General features: G+C 50.7%; 10 protein-coding genes across 10 annotated transcripts; 6 read left to right on the forward strand and 4 right to left on the reverse strand.

The window, feature by feature from the left end:
* Window positions 1-172: 172 nt before the first annotated feature.
* Aspvir_004263 (type II myosin) lies at window positions 173-7,623 on the forward strand (the record flags this gene model as incomplete). The annotated part of the gene is made up of 5 exons (XM_043267494.1): window positions 173-625; window positions 682-825; window positions 888-1,072; window positions 1,129-7,123; window positions 7,183-7,623. 5 exons carry the CDS (start codon window positions 173-175, stop codon window positions 7,621-7,623), a joined length of 7,218 nt encoding a protein of 2,405 aa, XP_043123429.1.
* Window positions 7,624-8,170: 547 nt separating this feature from the next.
* Window positions 8,171-9,024, forward strand: Aspvir_004264 (pre-mRNA-splicing factor ISY1; the record flags this gene model as incomplete). The annotated part of the gene is made up of 2 exons (XM_043267495.1): window positions 8,171-8,173; window positions 8,272-9,024. The coding sequence occupies 2 exons, from the start codon at window positions 8,171-8,173 to the stop codon at window positions 9,022-9,024; spliced, it is 756 nt and encodes a 251-aa protein (XP_043123430.1).
* Window positions 9,025-9,260: 236 nt separating this feature from the next.
* On the reverse strand, window positions 9,261-10,342 carry Aspvir_004265 (putative GTPase MTG1; the record flags this gene model as incomplete). Its single annotated transcript, XM_043267496.1, has 2 exons — window positions 9,261-10,010; window positions 10,076-10,342. The coding sequence occupies 2 exons, from the start codon at window positions 10,340-10,342 to the stop codon at window positions 9,261-9,263; spliced, it is 1,017 nt and encodes a 338-aa protein (XP_043123431.1).
* An 821-nt stretch (window positions 10,343-11,163) lies between these two features.
* Window positions 11,164-13,936, reverse strand: Aspvir_004266 (phosphatidylinositol 3-kinase VPS34; the record flags this gene model as incomplete). Its single annotated transcript, XM_043267497.1, has 2 exons — window positions 11,164-13,813; window positions 13,878-13,936. 2 exons carry the CDS (start codon window positions 13,934-13,936, stop codon window positions 11,164-11,166), a joined length of 2,709 nt encoding a protein of 902 aa, XP_043123432.1.
* A 550-nt stretch (window positions 13,937-14,486) lies between these two features.
* Window positions 14,487-15,961, forward strand: Aspvir_004267 (non-structural maintenance of chromosomes element 4 family protein; the record flags this gene model as incomplete). The annotated part of the gene is made up of 3 exons (XM_043267498.1): window positions 14,487-14,799; window positions 14,871-15,716; window positions 15,777-15,961. 3 exons carry the CDS (start codon window positions 14,487-14,489, stop codon window positions 15,959-15,961), a joined length of 1,344 nt encoding a protein of 447 aa, XP_043123433.1.
* Window positions 15,962-16,559: 598 nt separating this feature from the next.
* On the forward strand, window positions 16,560-17,445 carry Aspvir_004268 (uncharacterized protein; the record flags this gene model as incomplete). Its single annotated transcript, XM_043267499.1, has 2 exons — window positions 16,560-16,689; window positions 16,751-17,445. 2 exons carry the CDS (start codon window positions 16,560-16,562, stop codon window positions 17,443-17,445), a joined length of 825 nt encoding a protein of 274 aa, XP_043123434.1.
* A 1,167-nt stretch (window positions 17,446-18,612) lies between these two features.
* On the forward strand, window positions 18,613-19,342 carry Aspvir_004269 (MARVEL domain-containing protein; the record flags this gene model as incomplete). The annotated part of the gene is made up of 5 exons (XM_043267500.1): window positions 18,613-18,675; window positions 18,734-18,893; window positions 18,960-19,150; window positions 19,205-19,254; window positions 19,309-19,342. The coding sequence occupies 5 exons, from the start codon at window positions 18,613-18,615 to the stop codon at window positions 19,340-19,342; spliced, it is 498 nt and encodes a 165-aa protein (XP_043123435.1).
* Window positions 19,343-19,913: 571 nt separating this feature from the next.
* Window positions 19,914-21,936, forward strand: Aspvir_004270 (LCCL domain-containing protein; the record flags this gene model as incomplete). The annotated part of the gene is made up of 3 exons (XM_043267501.1): window positions 19,914-20,440; window positions 20,494-21,208; window positions 21,271-21,936. 3 exons carry the CDS (start codon window positions 19,914-19,916, stop codon window positions 21,934-21,936), a joined length of 1,908 nt encoding a protein of 635 aa, XP_043123436.1.
* Window positions 21,937-22,101: 165 nt separating this feature from the next.
* Aspvir_004271 (putative serine/threonine-protein phosphatase) lies at window positions 22,102-23,507 on the reverse strand (the record flags this gene model as incomplete). The annotated part of the gene is made up of 3 exons (XM_043267502.1): window positions 22,102-22,344; window positions 22,400-22,890; window positions 22,949-23,507. The coding sequence occupies 3 exons, from the start codon at window positions 23,505-23,507 to the stop codon at window positions 22,102-22,104; spliced, it is 1,293 nt and encodes a 430-aa protein (XP_043123437.1).
* A 447-nt stretch (window positions 23,508-23,954) lies between these two features.
* On the reverse strand, window positions 23,955-25,623 carry Aspvir_004272 (tRNA threonylcarbamoyladenosine dehydratase; the record flags this gene model as incomplete). Its single annotated transcript, XM_043267503.1, has 3 exons — window positions 23,955-25,210; window positions 25,276-25,378; window positions 25,441-25,623. The coding sequence occupies 3 exons, from the start codon at window positions 25,621-25,623 to the stop codon at window positions 23,955-23,957; spliced, it is 1,542 nt and encodes a 513-aa protein (XP_043123438.1).
* Between the last annotated feature and the right edge of the window lie 35 nt (window positions 25,624-25,658).

Consider the following 25,658-nt stretch of genomic DNA (forward strand, 5'->3'; position numbering starts at 1 on the left):
ACAGGGTTTCTTTTGCGTTGTCTTTATATTATGTTTTGGCTTTTCCTTATCATTGGAGATTAATGACCTTGTTAGAAACAATTCCTCATGCTCAGAGCCCTTTTATGACTTTGATTACATTGTCCTTGTCCCGCTCTGTTTACGAATGATGCTCCACTGAATCGACGACAAGATGCTACCTTCTCAGTTGAATGCCTCACCAAAGCGTGCCAACCCTTTTGGTCGGTCAACTCCATCTGCTTTGCCGTCTGCTCCACAGACCAGAAGTCCGCGGCCAAAGTCGGCCATTGTAACGTCACCTTCGAAGTTCGAAGAGGGGAAGGGTCATTTCCGAAACTCGGCGTCTATTTCGCAATTGTCACCGTCCAGTCTCAAACGAACCGTGACCCGGCAGAGATCGAATTCTCTAAGAAACGATGCGACATCGGGGACATTTGCGCCCGAGTTCATCAAGTCAGAAGAACTACGACGAGGGGTGGACGAGATCCGAGGTCTGGAAGGAGACAATGACTTCTCAGGGAACAAATACGTCTGGTTACGTCACCCCGAGAAAGCATTTGTTCGCGGCCTGGTCCTAGAAGAAAGAGGAGATGGGAAATTGTTGGTCCAGAGTGATGATGGAGAGGTATGACAACTCGAAGTCCATCGAGTTCATGAATTTGAAGCTCATCGCCATGGCAGCAACGAGAGGTCGAAGCAGACCAAGTCGATAAGGTCAATCCGGCGAAGTTTGACAAGGCCGATGATATGGCAGAACTCACCCATTTAAATGAGGCATCTGTGGTGCATAACCTGCACTCCCGGTATCAGGCAGATCTGATATATGTGAGTTGTCCCGAATGGTCCCTAAGATACGAGGCCCTGTGGTCTGATTTAGCCATCGGTAGACTTACTCCGGCTTGTTTTTGGTCACAATCAATCCGTACTGTCCATTGCCGATTTACACAAACGAGTACGTGAAGATGTACAAAGGTCGGAGCAGAGAAGAAACTCGACCCCACATTTTCGCTATGGCTGATGAAGCCTTTCGGAATCTGGTCGAAGAGGGCCAGAACCAAAGCATTCTAGTGACGTATGTTCCTCCTCGAGAAGCTCGTGAGAACTGAAATGTCTGACACCAGAGCGTAGCGGTGAATCCGGAGCTGGCAAAACCGAGAATACCAAGAAGGTCATTCAGTACCTTGCAGCAGTGGCGACAACCGATACTCCCTATGCTCGTTCAGGATCTAAGCAGCTGTCTACACTCTCACAGCAAATCTTGAGGGCGAACCCAATACTGGAAGCATTTGGTAATGCCCAAACTGTCCGAAATAATAATTCGTCTCGATTTGGAAAATTCATACGCATTGAATTCACCCGCTCTGGTCAAATTTCCGGTGCCTCGATTGACTGGTATCTTCTCGAGAAATCTCGAGTGGTCAAACCTAACAGTCATGAGAGAAATTATCACATATTTTACCAGCTGTTGCAAGGCGCCGACCCGAAGATGCGAGAAAGCTTGCTCTTAGCAGATTTGCACATTGAAGATTTTGCGTACACCAGAGACGGTAATGACAGCATCGCCGGTGTGTCCGACGTGGATGAGTGGAATGCGCTGATCGAGGCATTCCACGTCATGAAGTTCTCCGAAGAGGACCAGATGTGTATTCTTCGGACGGTTGCAGCGGTACTCCATCTGGGGAACATCACTATTGTCAAAGAAAGCCTCCGCGCAGACCAAGCTGCTTTGGGACCCGACTCATTGAATAGCGTTGAGAGGGCTTGCCAGTTGCTAGGGATAGCGTCAGAGCCCTTTGTGAAAGGGCTGCTCCATCCGAGGGTAAAGGCAGGCCGGGAGTGGGTGGAAAAGGTCCAAACTCCAGAGCAGGTTCGACTGGCGCTGGACGCTCTCGCCAAAGGTATTTATGAGCGAGGCTTCGGGGATCTTGTCAACCGCATCAACAGTCGGTTAGATCGCAGTACCATGGCTGGCGACGATAGCTTCTTCATCGGCGTCCTGGATATTGCTGGTTTCGAAATTTTCAAGAACAACAGCTTCGAGCAGTTGTGTATCAACTACACTAATGAGAAGCTGCAGCAGTTCTTCAATCATCACATGTTTGTCCTTGAGCAGGAAGAGTATGCACGGGAGCAAATTGAATGGCAATTCATCGACTTTGGCAAAGACTTGCAACCGACCATTGATCTGATCGAGCTGACGAACCCTATTGGTATCTTCTCATGTTTGGACGAGGACAGCGTTATGCCGAAAGCCACAGATCGCTCATTCACAGACAAACTGCATTCACTCTGGGACCGAAAGTCCCACAAATATCGCGCCTCCCGCTTGAGTCAAGGGTTTGTTCTGACTCATTACGCTGCTGAGGTAGAATACGACACCGAGGGATGGCTTGAGAAAAACAAGGACCCTCTGAATGACAACGTGACACGCCTCCTTGCACGATCGAGAGACAAACATATCACCAGCCTCTTTTCTGACTGCGGCGACCCGGACGAGGATAATGACCTTCCCAAAAGCAGAGTCAAGAAAGGTCTTTTCCGCACCGTTGCACAGCGGCATAAAGAGCAGCTGTCAAGTCTCATGAACCAACTCCATCAGACCCATCCTCATTTCGTTCGTTGTATTATACCCAATCACAAGAAGCGTCCCAAGATGCTAAATGCCCCTCTTGTCCTAGACCAGCTACGCTGCAATGGTGTCCTCGAAGGCATCAGAATTGCTCGTACAGGATTCCCGAATCGCCTCTCGTTTATTGAATTCAGACAGCGATATGAAGTTCTCTGTCCTAACATGCCCAAAGGGTATATGGATGGGCAGAGTGTCGCCCACAATATGCTCCAAAGACTCGGTCTAGATCCGGCCTGGTACCGTGTAGGTCGGACAAAGGTCTTCTTTCGAGCGGGTGTCTTGGCCGAGCTCGAAGAACAACGGGATCAGCTCATTCGGACTATCATGACTCAATTCCAATCTGCAGCCAGAGGGTTCATCCAGCGGCGGATTTCAAACAAACGCTTATACCGGGCGGAGGCTACGAGAATCATCCAGCATAACTTCCAAATCTATTTAGATATGAAGCGGAATCCCTGGTGGCGGTTATTCTCGAGGATGAAGCCTCTCTTGGGAGAGACACGTACTGCTAATGAAGTCAAGAAACGGGATGAAAAGATTAAAGAGCTGGAAGCCAAGATGAAGCAGGACATTGCTGAACGCCAGAAGCTTGATGAAGAAAGACGGCGTACGGAGATTGAGATTCAGAAAATCCAACACATACTTGAAAGCGAACGAGCCTTGGCTCTTGACAAAGAGGAAATCTTCAAAAGACTGCAGCTTCGTGAGATCGAGTTAACCGAAAAATTGGCTGGAGCCATTGCGGACCAAGAGAGTCTCGAGGACCAACTAGATACTCTAATAGCCGCAAAGAAAAAGGCTGATGAGCAGCTTAGCCATCGCATCACCCAGCTTGAACAGGCCGGCGAGATCATTGAACGGCTGGAAGCCGAGAAACGGGATCTACAGGCCCGGCTCGACGTCCTTGACCGTCAACTGGAGGAGGCCCAGAGCTCTGTCGCCGAGCAGGAAGCCCGCGTTAAGGAGCTAGGCCAGGAAATAAAAATGCTCCAAAGCCATCTGAGTCTCAAAGACCGCAAAATTCAAGACCTGGAAGCGAAATTGCTCAAAACGGACCAGGATCTTGACATCAAGCTTGCAAGAACATCCAAAGATCTGGAGAAGTCGAAAAAGCAGATCAAGGACCTGGTCGAGGAGAATCGTTCTATCCGGCAACAGATTTCTGATCTCTCCTCCACATCTACTGGATATGAGGAAATGCTCAGGCGAAAAGAAAGCGAAATTGTTGTTCTGCGAAATGACGCCAAGAAGCACCAAGAAGAGAAGGAACACTTAGAGACAGAAAAAGCATCCCTGTCAACACGCCATGATAATATGCAGAAGCGACTTCGAGAGCTGCAGGCAGAGTCGGTCGCAATGAAGTCTGAAAAAAGTCAGCTTGAACGTGAGGTCGCCGACGTCAAGAAGCTTCTCGAAGAAAAAATTTCTGAGGATGCAGAGGCTGGCGAGAGTAGGAAACTGCTTGAGCAGCAGATTCGCGACCTGAAGAATCAACTATTTCAGGCACAGGCCGAACTCAGCCGTGAGCGACAGTCGAGAGACGACGTCCAAATGCTTGCTGAACACAATCTTGCGGAGCTCAGGGACAAGTACGCCTCCTTGAACGAATCAAAGATCATCATAGAGAAAGAGATGTACATTCAGCAGGACACGCTTCGCCGTGCGACTGAAGCGCGAGTAGCTGCGGAGCAGTCTCGCAAGGAGCTCCAGACCGAGCTGATTAGACTTCGCGATAGATTCACCAAAGTGGAGAGTGCCCGCTTGAACGCGGAGGCTGAGATCGAGCGAAATGTGAAGAAGCAGGCCAACGAGCGTCTGGATAGCGTCCGAAAAGATCTAGAGGAAAAGGCGCGTCAACTCGAGGATGTTGAGGAAGAGCGATCTCGTCTCTCAGTGAGAGTGCAAGAACTTACCAATGCAATTGCAGAGTCTGAAAACTTCCGCATTCGCCATGACCAGCACAAAGAACGCCTCGAACGAGAGCTGGTTACGCTTAAAGGCAGGCTCACAGCCTCCGAAAACGACAATCGCGCTCTTTTGACCAAGATCCAACAGAAAAATCTGGACATTGCCAGGTCCAGCTCGAAGGCCAGCGAGAGCCAGCGTCTTCGCATAACGAACCTGCAGAGGGAAAAGGCCAAGTTGGAAGAAGACAACAGAAAACTGACTAGACAACTCGGAGACCTGCAACTTTCCATTACGTCTTTGGAGAAGCAGAAAGAAAAGCTGTCACTGAGTCTGGAGGATCTGAACCATGAGGTTAAGAGGGAACATAAGGCCAGTCGCAATGCTGAGAAGGCCGCCTCAACTGCCGGTATACAACTTGCCGAAGCAAACAGGAACCTGGAAACAGAGAGACAGTTGCGAACTCAGGCTCAGGCAAACACACGAAAGCTTCAGGGATCTCTCGACACTGCCCACAAGGAAATCGAGACCTTGCACCGCCAGCTGATGCTTCTACACAAGTTTGTGGAGCCTCTGTCAGACAAGCCGCCGGAATCATGGGAGTCCATTCAGCCAGATCTGGCTGAGAAAGTAAATCTAGCCCAACTGCTGGATACCGTTCAAAGCAAACTTCAAGTGACGGAGGAGAAGTATAATCGAGCAGAGAGCCAACTTGCAGAAATGCGGCGTCGACACGAGGACGAGATGAAGGAGCTGGACGCCCGTTACTCTTCATCCAAGCGTGCATTGCTTGAAGAGATTGACCAGAATCAGGTAGCCGGTAATCGTACCCCGACACATCTGAGAAAGAATTCAGAAAACGGTCTCGTCAAGAAATTCGCTACCCCAACGACACCTAACCGGAGATTGAATCTCAACGAAGCTACAATGGATTCTGGTCGGTCAGATCGCACAGTGGACACTATCGGCTACCAGAAACGCATGGATCTCGCTACTGAAATCGAAGAGCTTCAGAACAAACTCCAGATGAGCGAGATGCAGAACCGTCATCTCCAGAATCAACTTGAAGAACTCAAACCTGTCCGAGACCTATGGCAGGATGAGAGCCCGTCTCTCAGACGTATGCAGCTTTTGGAGCGCGAAAATGGCCGCCTTCATGACCAACTAGACGATTCCGCCAAGAAAGTTTCCGCCCTGGAGAGAAGCATCCGTTCCGGAGAGCTATCGCTGCGCGACGTTCAGGCGAAATCGCATGAGGAGCTCTACGATCTGATCAATTCTCAGGAACAGTCTCGAAGATCCTTGCTCAAAGTCCATAATGAGGCCATGGCTGATTTCACCGAGGCCAAAGCGCAATTTGAGAAGCTCAAACGAGCAAAAGCTACTCTTGAGGTGGAACTTCGAGACGCACTCTCCGAAGCGCAAGAGTTGCAGGTTGCCAGGGAGCAGGATGCCGTCAGCAGGAATCAGCTTCTCGAGGAGTTCTCCGACTTGCAGATACGGCTGGATGCGGAAACATCCAGGTCCGCTGATCTCGCCTCCAGCTTGAGTTTGTATAAGAGTCGGGCGGATGACTATTTCAACAAGCTCGAACAAGCAGAAATCGCCGTCCTCAAAGCCACTCGCGCGGAGCAGTTTGCCAAGTCACAAGCCCAAGAGGCAGAGGAGACCTGTGCGCAAATTATGGCTGAGCGCAAACAGATGGATGCTCTTGTGGAAGACCTGCAAAGACAGACCCAGATGCTAGAGGCTAGGATGGAGGATCAAGCAGCCGAGCTACAAGGAGCGCTTCAAGCAAAACAGCGCTTGCAAAATGAACTTGAAGATTATAGGAATCAGCGTGCGATCGACATCGAAGATAAAGAAACTTCAATGGAGCAGACAAGGCTGAAGTACCAAAGGGAATTCTCTACGCTCAACAATGAGCTCGAGATGGAACGAGAGAAGGTGCTCAATGTTCGTAGCGAGAACGCTCGTCTTCGGGAGGAACTAGAGGACCTCCGTAGCAAGTGGGATAATGAAGTCCTGAACAGTTCCACTTGGGCTAAAGAAAAAGCTCGGATGGAGATCACATTACAGGATGTCACTACGTCTCGCGATGAGGCTGTCAACGCCCATAATGAAGCCCAAGGCAGAGTTGTGTCCCTTCTTTCACAGGTCCGAAGTCTGCGAACCTCGTTTGACGACATCACGGCAGAGCGTGACACATTGTTCAAGGAGAAGAAGATGCTTGAAGCCCGGCTGGCTGAGGCTGCCGAGAGACTGGAGGAACTCGCCAAGGGCGAAAGTCCGTCTATGCGCAACGCCGCCAGTATGGACCGCGAGCTCCTAGAGCTGAAGTCAAAACTCGCTCAACAAGAAGATGTCTCAGCTGCGGCTGTTGGCAAGATGAGGCGAGCCGAAGCACTAGTGACTGAAATGCAGAAGGAAGTCACTGCTGAAAGGGAGGCAAATGCTCAGCTCTTCAAGGATAAGGCTGCGCTAGAGAAACAACTCAAGGAGTCGCAGTTGCGATGTGTCGATTTAGAGACCAAGAGCTACTCGACAGGCAGTCAGGATGTTCGATTCCTCCACAAGAGGATCAAAGAGGTAGGTTTTAGGCACACGGAAATGCTTCGTCCAAGATACTGACGAGTCACATCAAACAGTTGGAGACTCATCTCGAAGAGCAAGAGAACAAGCACAGCTCGGAACAACGGTCACTGCGCAATGTCGACCGTACAGTCAAGGATCTTCAGTCACAGTTGGAGCGGCGCGACAAGTTGAACGCGCAACTGGAGGAAGATGTCAACAAGGGTCGTGAGAAGATCGAGCGTCTGCTTCGCAACATTGAGGAGCTTCAGCAAAGTGACTCGGAGGCGCAGCTCCAGATCCGCCGAGTTGAAAGGGAGCTACGTGAAGCACGTGAAAAGGCATTAAGAGTAGAGCGTGAATTGGATGGGTTGAAAACCCTGCGTGCCGAACGAGGGAGTACGATTGGGAGGCCGCATGTGACCTTCAGCGATGTTGGAAGCAGAAGGGGTAGCAGCGTCTACGGGGCGAGTGACTTGCCGCAGAGAATGCCGAGCAACACGAAAGGTTTCCTCTGAAGAGGATTATGATACAGAAGGTTGCTCCTGCTACAGCTTGCTGAGAGGAGACCCATGCAACGACACTTATGAATGAGTCCGGTGTGTTGACCGGACCTGGAGATGACCTACTGATAGATTTCTCTCCTTGATTTGTATATGTTTTTCTTGCCTCATGCGTCTCATGATTTACATGCTGCGTTTGCTGATTGTGCTGATCATTACCTCTTGGTTAAGGGCGGCTGTCTGCATTTAGTCTGTTCCATCACTTTTGGGGCCATCAATCTTGATTTAATAGTAACTTTACGGAGAGTTGTACCTTTCTGAGTGGCGTTTCTTGAAAACGACTTCAATAATACCACGATGGATTGTCTTAGATTCTCTTTCTGAATGGTTGTCTCCTAAATAGCCGCGCGCCTATAATTAACGCTCGCTTAGCTGAGCGGCATCTCCACTCCCCACTCAAGCTTGTCAAGTCTAATCAGAGTACTTTTGTTGGGCTCTCATCCCCCCATCTTCCTTTTGACACTGCATCTCAATTGAACTCGTTCTCGTCCAGTGCATCATCATGGTGAGTCCTTCACAAATTCTGTGGGCGCGAATAAGTGACGGACCATCCTGTCTCCAAACTGCACAGTCAACACGCTAACCACACGTCTTCCCTAACAGGCACGTAACAGCGAGAAAGCACAGTCGATGCTCTTCCGCTTCCGGGCGCAACAAGCCGCGGATCTCGGAATCATCGATATTGGACGGACGCGTCGGCCCAAAGCCATCGCCTCCGTGGACTCGATTCCCAGCTGCGAGAAATGGCGAGGCCAAGTCCTCAAAGAAATCTCGCGCAAGGTGTCCCGCATCCAAGAGTCCAGTCTATCCGACTACCAGATCCGCGACCTGAACGATGAAATCAACAAGCTGATGCGCGAGAAATGGGCGTGGGAAATGCAGATTCGGAACCTGGGTGGACCGAACTATATGCGTGGCTCGGGGCGTGTGTATGATGATGAGGGGCGAGAGATCCCCGGTGGTGGGAAGGGATATCGATACTTTGGGCGGGCGAGGGAGTTACCTGGTGTCAAAGAGATGTTTGAGGCAGCGGCGCGACGGGGGAGAAGGCCGCCCGAGGAAGAGGAGGAAGGAAAAGGGCGGGGTGGGGACATTGCTACGAAGAAGGTTGATGCGAATTACTTCGGGTATGGGCTGGATGAAGAGGATGGATCGTTGCTTGCGTATGAGAGGCAGAAGGAGAAGGAGGCTGTTGAGCACCTACGAGGGAAGAAGGACAGTGATGCGGAGGATGGGTGGGAGCCGCTTCCCGGCGACGCTGGCGATGGGGTTGAATGGAGGTTGCCGACGCTGGAAGAAGTGCAAGAGGAGCTTGTGGACCGGAGGCGACGACGACTGCTGGACAAAATTTCTTAGGCCGATTGGGGTTTCCGGGTTGCTGTGCTCGGCATTTTCTTGTTGTTTTTCTCTCCCCACAGGCGTTGTCATACTTCCTATTTGTTGTCTGTCCTCTTTTTCATTCTATATCATGTTCTTATTTATGCTGGGTCCATAACATTATGCATTTTGAGGGGCGCGCAAAAGAAGCTCACTAATGATACCAACACAGAGGTATATGTTCTAATGTACAATTGATTATATCATTCGTTGATTTAAGAAGCAGAGGCAGGCTGCTTTCTCGCCATTCGCTCAGCCTTCAAGGCCTGAGATATACTGATACCCACGTGGTTCTCAATTCCTTCTTCGATGCGGCGCTGCTCTGCCTGTAAATCGTCAAGTATGAAACGTCCTAGCTCGCCAGATCGCCACTTTTGAATGAAATGAAGTGCGGCAAGGTCAATGTTAGGTATCCCTCCTTTAGCAAGGAGACCAGTTTGCCGAGCAAAGCTGTCCAGGAGAGGCGAGATCTCGTTTGTGGGTTGAGACCAGCGCTGGTACTGCCCCGGGTTATGCAGATTGATATGATATAAAAGATAGTCCGCCAATGTGACTGGTGAAATAACTGAATCTTTCACACAGCCACAGAGAGCTAATTTCAGCATTTTCTCGGCATCCGGCACATAGGGCATGAAAACCCCCGGAGTGTCCAAAACGTAAACATGTGCTCCATTGTCCCGCTCAATGATCTTGACGGGTGTCCCGATCTTCCGTGTAATACCAGGCTGGCCTCCCGTCTGCACGGCCTTGGCCTTTCTTACGCCTTGGTTGCGCAGATTGTTGATCAGGGTGGACTTGCCGACATTCGGCATTCCAACAACCATCACGCGACAGCCGACGAGCTTATCAGGCCCTTCAGCATCATTTCGCAAATGTGCCAGAATCGAACTGACATCCGCTCGGGAGGAGGAGCTGACGAAAAACACGGCACTACTCGAATCAAACTTCTTGATTGTCTTTTCGGCCTGCATACGGAAACACCCGTCAGTTATTATGTCAACCATGAGCTAAGCTTTGGTTCTGAACTTACCACTTGCTGTGCAGATGATCGAGGCTCTGCACCCAGGTCCCTCTTGGTGTAAACTACTAACCGCCTTGTCTTTCCCAAAGCCTCTTCAAACATGGGGTTAATAGACGTTACCGGTACTCTGTAGTCACGGCACTCGATAACATAGTCAATAGAAGATAGCATGTTCTGCATCTTCTTCAATCCGGCTCTGTGATGGCCAAGATAATATGATCTTGGAATGGAGGCATAGCTGGGAAATGCCTGCCGCGGAATGAATTTGGCTGCCATCGCAAATAGACCACTCAACTGGAGATCTGCAAACGTGGTCTGTAAAGATGATGGTGCAATAATGTCTCGGACATTATCGAGACGAGAGGTGACCGAAGTGTAAGAAGGAATGCATTGCTGTCCCCCGTTGACATGCTGAGATGATCCTCATTTCTTTGCGCTTTTTTCGGCTTGACAGAAGTAGTCAAAAGCGGTGAAAGAGGCGGTGGCATGTTATCCCGGAGACGATAAGAGAGATAAGAAGCGGGACAGTTGCCTTATCCGGACCGACGCTCTCTCTTCCGCGAACACCAAAGACATCAAGGACATCAGGATCAATTCGAAATTTTCAAGGATTCACAATCTGTCAACGTCCTGGCTGTTGGCTGTGAGACAATCCGACATGGAATGTTCGGAGACGCCAGCGACGCAGAGTAAAAGCGGCGACAGGTAGGCCACGAGAATCTCGCAGACCTGGCCAGACGAATATTTATTCTATACTACCTTCGCTATAGCACTGGAGGATAGAAATCCGAACGGGCTCTGAAGATGCCAATTGAGCGGACAATGACTAGGCTGAGTTTGAGTTTCCGACCTCCATCGACGAAAGTGCTACGGCGCAGAATACAAAGTACTGCCATTCTTTGAATTTATTAACTTGATGATCTATATGGAAGTAGAGGAAGAATCAGTATAGAATAAATAGATCTTCTATACAGGGTATCATTCAGCAGATTCTCGTGCCATCCATCCGTAACTCCTGAGTACACCAATCATGTCACGCCAACATGAGAAATGGAAATCACGTTCTGATGTTAGTCCAAGTCAATCTAAACGCACCTCTACGCTCTCCAGCCCTGTACGAATTCATGTAGCCGATCGATGACCACTCCGAATATGGCATTCACGCTGTCACCGATGAGTTGCTCGAAATGACGGATGGCCTCCTCTTCTGTCATCTCGAGGTGGAACCTTTCCTTGACTTTAAATACAGCCTTGTCCGGTTCCACACGGATGTCAGGGATGTTGGCGTCGACCATCAGACTGAACAAATTGAGGATCAGGTTTGCTGACTTGCGCAGCGTTGTGTACGCGGTGAAGCAGTACTGCTTGAATTGGAGGTACTGAGGGGAGGTGGTACCACCCATACCTTCCACCATTTCCTTGCACAGTTTCATCATGGGAGCGAAGGGTTTGGGATCTCGACCCAGAATAAATCCAAAATCTGCGTGGAAAAAGTGACCGTCTGGTGCAAGTAGAAGATTCTCCAAGTGTCTGTCTCCAACGCCGAGAAGGTAGGTGATGACACAATATCCTGCACAGGACTTAACATAGGTGTCCATGGTTTCCTTGCGGACACCAAGAGGTTCGTTTTCGTCAGGATTGTTTGTCTGGAGATAAGCAAGGACGGATTTGTACTTGGCAGAGACGGCGGAGAGCGAGGTCGATGGTATGAATTGGACAGCGCCAGCAGTGGCATTCGTCGCGAGGATACGGTAAGGGGTGAGCTTAAGGTCCAGATTCTCCTTCTGAAGTAGACGATCCATCAAGATGATGATCTGAATGACAAGTTGATCTTGCCGGAGGTCATCACCGACTTTGAACAGAATTGGATACTTTCGTCCCTCAGACGTCTTGAAGGTAATGTGCAATGGTGACAACGAGGACTTGAACACATTAGATTTTTCGGGAAAGCAACCTGTCACCAACACTTCTGGATCCAATGGAAGAGGTAGTGGAGGATCGATATGGACGAGTTCGTTCTTGGGATCTTTCAAGTACTTTTTCAACTTTTCGATCTTCAGAGGTCGAGTCTCCCGAGCGAAGCGGATATCCTTTGCAATCTTCGTGAGTACAGCGACAAGCTCACCCTGCCGCAGTAGCGTCTTCCTGTGTTCTGGGGAGACCTGTTCGAGCTCGGCCATGAAGTAGTATTCTACTCGAGCAAAAAGTCTGCGTTGGGTGGACAGGGTGCCGGGGCTGGTATCATCACATTCAACCATGAGATACCAATGCAGATAATTTCCAAGTTTGAAATTGTTGGCAGCGCGGGTGATGAGGAAATTCGCCAACGACGAGTCATGGGCGGCGCCTTCAGTGTCGCCCCGAGAACTTTCCTCATACTTCAGAGCTTGTACCAGCTGCAGAAGGTACAAGAGCAGCTCCTCGTCGTCTGCCTTTCGAAGCCTATCTACAGCATAGGAACGAACAGCAGTATTATCGAAAGTCGGCCCGAGGAGCTCCAGTGCATCATCAACGTCAATCTCCGTCCACTTAGGAAGGATCTCTACCGCTTGCTGGGCTTCACCGGCGTCGCGCCAGTTGACGGATTTGACGAATTTGGTGAGCGCCCTTTTCTCGCGGGTAAGGTAATATCGGAAACGCCAGACCAGGTCTTTTTCTTCTGCTGTAAGGTCCTGAGTTGGCTCATATGACACAATGACGTTAAGCTCGTCGCGAATTTTGGGGTTCGGTTTCAGGTCACGGTCCATGATGCCAGTCCGATGGCTTCGAATCAACCTTCTATGTTTGTCCTCACAGGGGTTACCCGTCTGACCGACTTCCGGGTCGTAGATACGAATTACACCGTCACCATTCGCGCCTTCAATTCCTGGCCCAAAGCGGACTTCAGGAACAGGTTTCAGGGCCGCATTGGGGTTCGCGGGCGCATTTTGGGGATACGACGAGATCGGAGGGGGCGGGTACTGATGGTCAGTCCAGACGATCGGATGATCGAAGCGCGGGAACTCGATATACAGGACGAAATTCTCGTCATCTATCTCCTCATCGTCAGAATTTACTCCATCAGCGCCTGTTGACTCCGGCGCTTTGTTCTTGGTCGCTTTGAGACGGATCGCCCTCTTCCTCGCAGCTTCTTCAGCGTTCAGCTTCAACTTCTCCAGTTGGCGGAAGACCATTTGATCCATCCAGTCGATTCGGGGTATCTCCCCCATCTCATGTTTCTTGATCAATACCTCCACTCTTTCCAGCTCCATTTCCTCCACAGAAGGGCCAAGAGCGTCGGAGGTATTCGTCTTGCGTCGCTTCGGTGGTGGAGTCGATGGGGTGGTCGTCGACGAGAAGCCATCTGCTGCTTTATGCCGATACACTTTGCATTTTTGCCGTCCTGTCTTCAGCTTACCATCTTCATCGAACAAGGATACTGTCGTTCCGCCGAACGGTATGTAGTGGCCGTCAGCATCCTGGCCGCCGAATGGTGAGAGATCCCATATAGTGATAGCCAGTTGACAGCTCAGAGGAGCATCCTTGATGGATATGGGCATCTGTAGCCATTCATTCCAGGCTCGCACGGACTTGAAAGTCTTGTACGAAGTTTGCATGGGTACACCCAGCTGCTTGGAATCTGACCATAGCTGAACCGTCACAAACAGGTCGGAGGTTGGGTTCTGGATGGAGCCGATGTGACGCAGGTCCGGTCGGTTGTATAGGACTGAAAGTGGGATCTGCTTCTGCTTTCCTTCCAGTGAGCCACTTTGACCCAGTTAGCTTCCTATTTCCCACGTTCGGCGCACGTCGGGCATTGATCCAGACGTACATCTTGACATGGATCGGAAAGTCCACCTGTGTGGAGACGGCAAATGTGAATGCCTCCATCAGTCCATAGACCTATAAGTCCCTCATCACCAGAGTTTTATCTCTTCCCTAGCAGTTTCGTGTAACAAGGAGGTCGGAGAGTCTCCAAGTAAGGTACGTAGGTCAGATAAGGTCGACGACTTAAGCTGTGGAGCTCCACTGGGGAAGATCGTAAGAGCACTTTTGATTGGCTGCTTGTTGCATAATGACGGGGGATCAGTGTTCCTTGCCACGTGACAGTTATCGGCCAAAAAGGTAATAGTAGAAGGTTCTTATCCGCTTTTGGACAGGCACGCGTCGCGCGGGCGGATATCATTATGATGCTCCGTATTCTGCCACATCGTTTCTACTCGATTTGCGTATGAGACCGCATAGGTGTTGGCCCAAGGTGATAATATCAAGCCTATATTGTCGCCAAAAGTTTTTCTCCTGGCGTAATTCAATTTTTGTCTCATCACTGTGGACTTCAGCCTTTCAGCCTCGTCGCGCTCACCGCTCTAGGCTCTATTAAAGCGCTACAGTGTTTCTGCTCCTTTGTGCTCCGTTTGTCATCAGATCCTAGCCCAAGACTATGGCAGGGATTGCGCGTGCTCGTGAGGCTGAAAGTCGATCTTCGTCGCCCCAATCCTCCTCAGATAAGGAGAACCGCCAGAACTCCTCAAGACCTCGCAAGAGAACCCAGACTCAGACCATGGCGTCTTCAGGCGCCAACGCGAAACGCCATCGACTGGCTCAGCGAGCGTCGAACATCCAGGGAAGTCAATCCCAGTTGTCCCAGTCTCAGCGATGGGACAAAGATAAGAAATACTACGATCCAGATCAGGATGAGAATGAGAGAAGGCGCATTCGCAGGGAACTTCGAGAGTTGCATCGAGAATTAAATGGTATTTCTGCTCTTTCTAGCCTTATATAACTATAAGCGTGAAGTAAACCGCATGCTCTAACACTGGTGCAGACTACAGGAACGAGTACATGCAAGCAGGGAATATCGGGATTCGAGAGACCATCGAAAAGGCCAATGAGATCTTCCAAAACGTCAAGCAAACGTCGGATGCGACCATCGACTCTCGTCTCCTGGTCACTGCCGCAGATTTGGGGTATAAGAAAACAGCGCAATTTACCTTGGGAGATGCGTCCGCAGGTATCGATGTCGACGAGTTCGTGTCCAAGTGTATATCGTTTATGCGCCACGGCCCAAGTGATCCAGACGCCGCATTATCCAGCACGCAGCGTCGACGGCCCCGTCCTTCCGGCCGCAGTCAAGCAGACCCGGATGAGAGCGATGATGAGACTGGAGACGCAATGAACTGGGATTGGCTGGGGCGGGCTGCCTGCTTCCGCCATAACTCCCGGCCTTCAGTTTCTGGTTTTCTTTTAGGGCCGTTGTCGGTACAGAAGCGCGCCCGTCTAGTGACGCAACGACGAGCGAGAGAGCGCATTGACCCATCGCAGGCGGTTCGACCACAGGAGCTCCAGGAGAAGGACCTCGACAGGCAGGAGACGTCGAACCTCACGACCATGTGCGCCAAGATAAACGAATTGCTCGCGCAAACGGTAACTCATGGCCAGAATACTGTGGATAGAATACTATCGCAGATGGAGGAGGAGCCTACGGAGGAGCTTGTCCAGGAAGTCATGGCCAAGTATCATGTTGCTGACGACGGAGGAGTACCTCTTTTTCACTTTTGCATAAACCCAAGGTCGTTTGGGCAAAGCGTGGAGAACTTGTTTTATGTCAGCTTCTTGGTACGAGATGGGACTGTCGGGATATCAACCGACAGTCGGCAGTTACCCACTCTACGTAAGTCCCCTGCCGGTCTACTCCTGAGTGGCTTGTGGAGCTGATCTGTTCAACCCCTAGATCCTTCGAAACCGTATGCCCCGAGTGAGGCCCAAAAAAAGGGAGTCCAGAAACACCAGGCTATCTTCAGTCTCGATTTTGAAACATGGCGCGAGCTGATTGAGGTATATGATATCAAGGAGTCTATAATCGAACATCGCCCCGAAGAGCAGTCACAATCGACGGGCGGTGGTTGGTACAGTTGAAAGGCACTTGTCCTTGTTTGTTCGTCTCAGATGTGTGGTTATTGTATAGAAGCGATACCCATGTTGTTTTGGATGTTATACTCATCTTGAGGCTGCAATGAATAGAACTACACATTCAATATTTGTGATATAGACCCTAACTCCTGGCATCGCTCCATGTGTGGGGCAACGACATCTGTAGCCTGAAGTGTTACCGAGCCTCGTGGCATTAACACCAAGCAAATACAAATTAAGATCATACGTCAGTGGCCGACACTCCTGGAAAGTCTTTTTTATTCGAGCTTAATTCTATCTATATGTTGGATTTAAACTGTGATCAATTCTCCGCTGGAAGATGCATCGACGTCATTGCCACCCCACCAGAAACTGACAGCTCCAGGAGCTTATGTCATGCGACATTGCTGTAATTCTCGTAGTTTACCAAAGGATCTCACCGTTCTAGATGAAATCTATTTTTCGCTTCGAAGCTGAGCTGCTATCTTGATCTTGATTATCCAAAAGGCCACCCAATGAGTACAGGCGATAGGAAGCGCAATTGAGCTCTGGCCCGAATTGACATATATCTTCAGCTGTCCAAACAAAAGAAAAGGCGCCTATCATGCCTCGACTATTCCCATCCAACCCAGAAGATGTGATGGTGATCCGAAACGTCACCTCCGACATCATCACCATGAGTCTTCCATTCGCACGATTTGGCCGTCTCAAATTTGGCGCACGGGGAACATTGGGTGAGTTCCGTCAAAGAAGTATCATAAATTTCACATTGAGCTGCTAATCGAGCTTGAACAGTCAAACTGCCCTCAGGTTCCCTCGCCGTCTTCTCCCCGGTCAACCTCACACCCCAGGTCCGCCAGATGATCTCTCAGATGGGCCAGGTGAAATACATCGCCGCACTAGATCTCGAGCACCACATTCACCTCACGCCGTGGAAAGAAGCATACCCAGAGGCCGAGATAATCGCCCCGGAAGGCCTCTGGGAGAAACGGCAGTCGAACCCAGAGTACAAAAACACACCGTTCTCGCACATCTTCCGGAAAGAGGACCAGCATCAAGGACCCCGCAAGATCTCGGAGGAATTCGACGCGGAGTTTGAGTCCGAGTACGTGTACGGACATTCGTCGCGGGAGTTAGTCTTCCTACATAAGCGGTCGCGCACACTCATCGAGGCGGATCTCATGTTTAATCTCCCGGCTCGGGAGCAGTACTCGCGGACGAAGGAAAGCGCGACATCAGGGATCTTTGCGAAGATTATCAACACCGTGATGTCGGCGGAGCCGCCGGCGACGTGGCAGAAGCGGTTTGCGTGGTATATTCTGTCGAGTGCGGATCGGAAGGCGTTTACGCAGTCAATGAGGAGGATCGATCAGTGGGATTTTAATCGGTTGATTCCGTGCCATGGGGATATTATTGAGAGCGGTGCCAAAGGGAGTTTTCGTACGGTTATGGCATGGTTCTTGGAGGATAATAGAGGAGGGTCTACTTGACAAAATTGGTTTGTCGTTCTGGTTTGCTGGTAATTCTTGATCGCGTATTAGTAGGCTTCTTAACATCTATAATTTACGGCAATTTCTTGAAAGCCGAGTGAGTCTGGTCAATAAACTGTTCCACTGACGCTGCGCAGTGTTTGCTAAATTACCTCAATCCATGCCAAGGTATAGAGGGAGAGCTACGTCGACGGCGTTAGGGGCTGAAGGGTGAAGGTCAGACGATCCAGGCTGCTGCATTTTGTTTTTGGGATGACGTCAGGCAGCAAGGAGTCTTGGATTTCGTCATCCAAACAATAACAACCCTTCAACCCGAGATGGTTCAGATTATCTTTCTATCTATACCCCTGAGGTAATGAGGTACGAGGTATTCCGTGTTTTACATGCATTGCTATGACGGCCGACTGAGAGCTCGAAATCAATAGAACAATAACCCACATCCAAAAACGAAGCTGAGAATAACTCTGGTATGCTTTGAGAAGGATTTCCCGAAATGGCCTAGTAGTGGAGCTGGTGGAGAAGAGCTTCAGCCTTAGTTGTGGCATTGTTGTACTTGTCGCACTATCAATTCTAGACAATGGTACAACCATACTTACAGCGGAGTCAATTCTTGCAGTCATCCTCGTTGGGATATCTGGAGTATTCGGTAAAGACTTAAGTTTGAGGACAACGCATGATGCCTTGGAGCGGTAACGCCAATCATCACTCGAATGAGCGGTCAAGCGGCCCTGATCACTACTGTAGTCAACGTTAGAGTTGCTCAAGATTCAATGATTGTCGGTGCCCAGAAAATTGGGCAGACCGGAGGATTTCCCAGGCAGCCAATCGTATTGAGAACAAGATGTCGTGCCCATGCGATGATGACAGAGATGGCAGAGCCGACACCGAAGGACATGGAAGAGGGTGACAAAAAAAGACTAGTACTTGCGATGATCATCATCAGGTGTGACGACTGCGCCGGCGAAGCTTTTAAACTGCACTCGTCTCCGTTATTCTTTATTTTCTTTCCCCTTCCTCTTCTATTGACCCTCTGTACTATTCGTCCTCGCTCAGTCTATTCTCAAACCATCGTCTATAATAACAAAGCGCCTCGAAAGTCATTCGTTGTGAGAAAAAAACGACCACATCTCAACAACAACCATCTAATTCAATAATCTCCTATACACAATGCCTGTCGTCTCGCGTCTAATCTCAATTGTCCTGCGTGTCGCAGAGGTCGCCTTTGCTGCGGTATGCATCCCAGACCGATCAAATGACTGAAGCGCAACTGACTCTATGGTGACTCAAGGTCGTCGCAGGCATCATCGGCTACTATCTGCATCAGTTCTCCCATATTGATGCATGGCCACAAGCACGGTGGATCTACACTGAAGTCGTCGCCGGCTTATCCATACTACTCGGTCTCATATGGCTGATACCTTTCTCTTCTGGCTTCTTCTCCTGGCCGTGTATGTCTGCTCTCCCTGCCCTGTTGCGCACGATGATACCTTGTCGCTAACAGGAAATATCTACAGTTGATGTGGTCATTTCTTTCGCCTGGTTCGCCGCTTTCGGCATTCTCGTCGATGCCATCCACAAGTTGAACTGCGGCAGTATCTGGCACTGGCATTTTGACACCCACACCACCGACTCCTGTGGTCGTTGGAAGGCCGCCGAAGCGTTCAGCTTCCTCTCCGCTATCGTGTGGCTCGTCTCCGCTCTTGTGGTTCGTATTATGACTCTGTAACCCAAGGATTCTGATTCTGAGAGCATCTCCTAGGGCATCTGGTTCACCTTCCGCGTGAGGGGCGCCAATGCTGATGGCTATTAGTAAGTTGACTGCCTCAACAAATCTGAAATATGACAATCTAACATGTTCTATAGTGGCCGTCGTCGTTTTGGCCGCTCCGCCGTCTAGTCATTATTCGGTCTTTCGCCACAATGAAACTGTTTGTCCTTGCCCCGGGCATTGACCTGCAGTGGACGGTTGAATCTATCAAGCATTCGACAACTTTTCGCAAGCGTTCCTTACAGTTCCAACTTACGATGACTGCAATCCTTAAGTCCCCTGAACATAATCACTGTGCCCCTTTATCATGGCTCACTTAGGGAACTACCCTGGTGACGATGTGGTGAAACGAGGTGACGATCTTTAACTGCTCTTACGTTGGTTATCTGCTGATTTGATACCCTCTTATGTGCTAATGATTCATGTGGCATGTTGATGACATACTATTTTTGCTCGTTCGAGGTCATATCCTCCGTGTGATATATGCGCTTAATATAACTTTGCTGTCCATTTTGATTGTTCTCAATGACAAAGGATGTATAGAGTCAAGACGGCGCTACGTCTGGTCGTTACTCGTTACTCCGTAGTATGGATAAATGTATCTGACTAAGGTGGGCCCATCCTCACTAACTTCTGGGTCTTACTTGATCTCCCTCCACGACACCCATTCTTATCATGGACATAAATCACAGAATCGAGGATGCTGTCAGACCAGGAGTCCTCATCGATCTCAAGCTCTAGAAATTCATCTCCCTACGAGAAAGTCCCTCGTGGAATCCAGGATTATTCACTAGAAATCCTCCGCCATGAAGAAAGTTCCGACGTCAGCCACTTTATGCCGGTAGCTCGCGGGAGCGCCGATTCGGCACGAGCCGGTCAGGAACACTGCACGAGGGAACCGCTCTTGCCAGTCCATACGCATCAACAACAAAATCGCAAATCTTCAAGGCGATTTTCATCTTTCGTATCTACAATCTGGTCGTGGGTACTGGGGCCTTCGCCCCCTCATATATACCAGATCACACCTTTGCTGCCCCGCTGGCAGACGGCGCCGGGGCGTTTGGTGCAGAGGTTCTTTCCCAGTACTATCAGCAAGGTCTTGCTTCTTCTGTCTTGCCTGGCTTTCTGGGGAGTAGTTTTCATAGCATCGCTACATTCTGCAATTGCCAGCTCGGCTGTAACGGGTTATGGGGAACCCGTCAAGTTATCCTGTCACAGTCGACTATGGTAAGCTAAGGTCGTTCCTTTCATCCTCGAAACGACGCACGCTGATGATATAGGTCCAATGCCACCGACTGTGGTCTAAACGGTGATGCATGTCGTCCGTTTGATGACGGCGCATTTGCGTTCCGCTGCCCTGCGAGTTGTTCGGCCGCAAAGGTTCTCGAACCATACTTCGTTGGCCCGCAGGAGATCAATTACCGGACTCTGGTCATCGGTGGTGAGATAGGAGATGGAAACGGCAGCGACTACGGCGTGTATCGCGGTGACTCTGCCATTTGTCCTGCTGCGCTACATGCGGGACTCATTAGTGATGCCAAAGGCGGCTGCGGGGTTCTCCGTCGGACGGGTGAACAGTCCAATTTTTTATCTGTAGAAAGGAACGGTATCTCAAGCATTGCATTCCCTTCTAATTTCCCCTTGTCCTTTACCTTTGATGGGAAAGGGTCAAAACAAGACGGTGGCATTGACTGCCAGGACATCCGTTGGCCGCTGTTCGCCTTCTCCGTGGTAGTCTCAGCATTGCTCTCACTTTTCATCACTTCTCCAGCGGCATTCTTCGCTTCGATGTTCTTCATTGTCTACTTCCAAGTCGCGCTGTCGTCGGATCCCCCCTCTTCTCCAAACTACTACGAGCTCATCTCCATCGCCCTAGGCAGATTCCTCCCCTGCGCTTTCGTCGGCTTCGCCTTGTACTATTTCTGCGTCAAGCACACCCTAAAAGATCTAGACGCTCACTGGGACAAGACAATTCTCTGGCTGGGGCCTTGCTGGGTCGGCGCCCTCAACACCGACACCTTCGACAAGATCCCCATATCCCGCCTCACGATATCCAGCAGCAGCCCGGCGCCATACCAGCCCTGATCATCATCGTCGCCCTCCTATGCGGCATCGTCATCACGCAGACCATCGTCTTCCGCAACGAAGGCCGTCTCCCCAAAATGCTCGCCATCTACGGCGTCCTGGCCGCCGCCGTCCTCGCGCTCCTCGTGGTGGCGCACATGAACCTCCGCATCCACCACTACATCCTCAGTTTGCTCTTCCTCCCCGGGACGACCTTGCAGACCCGTCCGAGCCTGTTGTACTCCGGACTCCTGGTTGGACTGTTCATCAACGGAATCGCCCGGTGGGGGTTCGATAGTATTCTCCAGACGCCTGCGGCGCTGCTCGACGGCGCGCAATTGGGAAGCGCGCTTCCACAGATCGGCGCCCCTCTGGTTGTTTCTGCGCAGGAGATCGTCTTCACTTTCATGAAGAATCTAACTGACGAGGCGGATGGGATCAGCGTGCTTGTCAACGACGTGGAGAGATTTCATGCTTTCCGGTCAGGGGATGGGTCAGTAGAATCATTCAATTGGACGAGACGTAGAGCGGAGGAACCTGAATATTTCCGCTTCGGGTATGTCAAACTGAATTCGCTGGGTGGAGTGTGGTACGAAGATTTTACGAAGCCGGTTGTTTGGGACGTTGATGGCAGTTGGAATCGCTCGGCTCCCTCTTAGTGTTCTCTCGATGGTCGTCAGATCCAAATTTATTTCTACTTGTTCAACTCCGAGGACAATGTAAGATAAGTATCGGCCGAAAAATGTATCCGTATTATATCCATGATCCCTTGACGAGATTGAATGTAGACGCCCGAACACCAGACAATGCATGAGAATCTGAAACTACTCCTTCAGATGATCGCGACATCTCACCTGAATGACGCTCTGCTTCCCGCCGTCTTCAACAATCATAGCCGTCAACTTCCCGCCCTTGACGCACCCAGAGTCCAGACCCTTGGTGTACGTCTTGAGCGACAAGGAACTTTTCGAATCATGGCCGTAAATCACAGTCATAACCTGCGACTTCGGGTCCGGCACGGAACCCTTCAGACTAGAGTACAGCAGGGACTGATGTTTGTTGAACAGCTGCCATTGTCGGTTTAGCAATTTGCCGGGGAAATTAACGGAGCGTAGCGCATACCTTGGTCCACTTCGTCCCGTGCCGCGTCGAGCTAGGCACATGCGTATCCAGATCGATGGTCAGCATGTTCATCACGCTCGAGGGATCCTGCTTGTCGAGCTCCACGCCCGGCACCAAGCCCCCATGCACGACGACCACCTGTCCCAATTCCGGGATCTGGCCCACGTTCAGGATGACGGGGCAAGCGTCAAGCCACTGCACTTGTTCGTTGGACAACTGGCGCGCGAGCGCGCGCTCCTTCTCTTTCAGCCCGAAGAAAAGTTCTGGGTTGATGTCACCGTCCGAGTCCGGCGAGAGGGTATTCGATGCCTCCATGTCGTGGCGGAGCAGCAGCACCCGGTCTTCATGGTTCCCCCGAACACAGGAGGCGGCGTACTGGCGGGCCAGGTCGACGACCCCGGGGCTGTCGGGGCCCTTGTTGATCATATCGCCGGTGAAAACGAGGTGGTCGCGCTCGTGGTCAAAGGAAACTTCGTCAAGAAGGAGTTCCACTACCCACATCGATCAGTACGACATGATTCAAGAAGGAAAAGGGAAAAGGGAACACACGCTCATCCTTGCAGCCATGCACATCCCCGATGAAAATCAACCTCCGCGAGCTAGGCTGTCCGTTCTTCTGCGCCTTTACGGCAGGCAACAACGAAGTATCCAGATCCCTCAATTGCGTAATATCGTCGAATCTCGGCAGTGCATTCATACCGAACCAACCCCCCACATCGTCCTTAGTCGACGGGTCCAACGAGTGCAGCAGCGCCTCTTGTTCCTCCAGCCGCGGCGAGAGCACAAACAGCCACCCCGCCAGGCAAGACACCAGGAGCACCAGGTATATAATCGCGTATCGGCGAAAGCGCGGCGCCGTCACCATAGACATGAACATCTGCACCCATTGCGGGGAGTCGGACCCGTCGGGGGAAACGGAGAGGGGGGTGTATTTGGCGCTCGTTTGCCATTCGTTGCGCACGTAGTTGATGAGCGGGCGAGTGTACCTATTCAATCGGTAGGAGTAGCCTGGCGGCGACGGTGGGAATCCATCGTCTGAGTAGTCGTCGGAGATCTCTAGGCTCTCCCTGTCTGCGTGAGCCGCCATGGGCGCAGAGTCGCCAGGCATTGGCGATTTGGCGATGAAATCCGCAATGGTTCGGTTGCACGCAAGGTCGGAGATTCGCATGTATGTCCTAAGACAATATTCGTGAGCTGAACAAATAGACCATGGACCTGCATGGAACTACTGTTGCGGTCAATGGCGAGATGGAAGGAAGCAGGTTTCACTCGTGACGACTTCCTTCATCGGCTGTTTTATTCTTAGCACGCCTACGACATAGCTTCGGAGTGGAGCCTGAGGCTCGATCAGAGAATCGGGTTAGTGGATGGCGTTAGCACTATTCCTTTCTGAGGCTAGTGTCACATCGCCTGACCTGTCTGGTTATGTAATCCATCTTTATCTTGATGCGGTCATAACAATACCCAAGCATTATGGCGGATCAGACACATGAAGTCGTAAGTAATAGACCGTCAGTTTCGTGAGTATGATTTCTATACAACTGCTTATAATACATTAACGGAATCTCTCATGAACTTCCACTTCTTCCATATGTTTCTTAACCTTCTCCAAGACCTTCTCGTCATATACCTCTGTCACATCTTTCCCACCTCGGAGGACCTCCCGCTCATGGCGAGTTCCCTCTTCCTTGGTCATGCAAACGAGGTTCTTCAAATCAATTGGAATGAACTTCTGTCCTTCCTTTTCCCACTCTGGATCAGGCAAGAAGCCACGAGCCGGTCGTTGCCAGGGTACCAGTATCAACCGGTTAGTTAGGTTGCTAATAGCACTCCTGCCCCTCCAGATCTCCTCCACGAGGTATGCAACATCATCTTTGCTGATAGGAATACGAAGCCCAATGAGATCCTGCCCAACTTCAGCCCGAGCCAATCTTTCATGTAATCCTTGTAGGGATGCAATGATGCTATCATAGAGCTTTTCCCGGCCTTTTCCGCCGACATTGTAATCATTAGGATAGCCTGAGATGTCGCAGATGACGTGATTGGCAACGGTATATCCGAAAACAGCAGGCATGGTTCCCAAGACGGGAAGAATGCGAACCCGAAATTCGGGCAGCACGCCGAGCTCACCGACCTGTCCTTTGGCGAATTCTTCCTCGGCAAGTGGTAAAAGACTAGCCTTTCCAGGACCAGGTTTCTCCGTTGAAAATACGACGGGAATGCCCGAGTTAACCCCCAGGAGCTTGAGACGTCGCCGAGTGCTGCGCGACAGAGGGTCATCGGTACTCAGTGAGATGTCGCCAACCATAATGCGTGTGGGATCGGATTTGCATCCTGCTCCCATTGACGATATCACGGGAATAGAGTTGGAATGGCAATAGTGCAGCAGTTCAACTTTTGATGTGATATTGTCGATGCAGTCAAGCACGTAGTCTGGCTTTCGTCCCTTGTCGCTGTCATCCCATGACCATGGAGCAAGTAGATCTGCAGCAGCGGATCCACCAAAGAGTTCGTTCCTACAGTCAAACTTGACCCAGGGGACAATCTGTTCCAATCTCTTTTTAATGCAATGCACCTTGGGAGTGCCCACGTCGGCGAGGGTAGCGAGAGCATGTCTATTCAAAGACGACAATGTTACTTGGTCGAAGTCAATCAGGCGAATCTTCGCGACGCCCGAGCGGGCAAGCGAGGCGACAGCATGAGAGCCCACACCACCACACCCAACCACAATGATGAATGATGAACGGAGTTTCGCTAGGCCTTCGTCGGTAAGAAATACACGGTTACGGGCGAGTTGTTCGAGTATGAGATCTGGCCAAAGCCCTTGCAGTCAGCACTGTGGTTACCAGGGAAGGGCCGCTAGAGGCTGAACAAACCGTCATCATAGTCACCCTCTTGCGCTCTTCGCGCAAGAGCCGCGCTGCGTTCGTCCTCTTTATTCAAGTGTGTTGATGACGCCGCTGTACCGTACTCTGTAAGCTTCAAGTAGAGCAATAATCAGCGTAAGCCCTCAGTGAATTGACTTGGCACAGTTAGATTACCTTTTCTGCATGATGCCTTTCGTTAATTGGAGGAATGGAAGCTTTAAGATGCTGCACAGCTTCTTTCCTTCTCAGAGCTTGGTAGCCGAAGATTGCGCCGGCAACGGCAGCTCCAGAGACCATAGCAGTGACTGCAAGCTGAGCCTGCTGCTGGCCAACCTGGCGCTGGAGCCACGAGGACATTTGACGCAAGTATCAGAGCCGGATTGATGGTTTGG

Source organism: Aspergillus viridinutans (genome assembly GCF_018404265.1).
Source record: "Aspergillus viridinutans IFM 47045 DNA, scaffold_2, whole genome shotgun sequence".
Taxonomy (NCBI): Eukaryota; Fungi; Ascomycota; class Eurotiomycetes; order Eurotiales; family Aspergillaceae; genus Aspergillus; species Aspergillus viridinutans.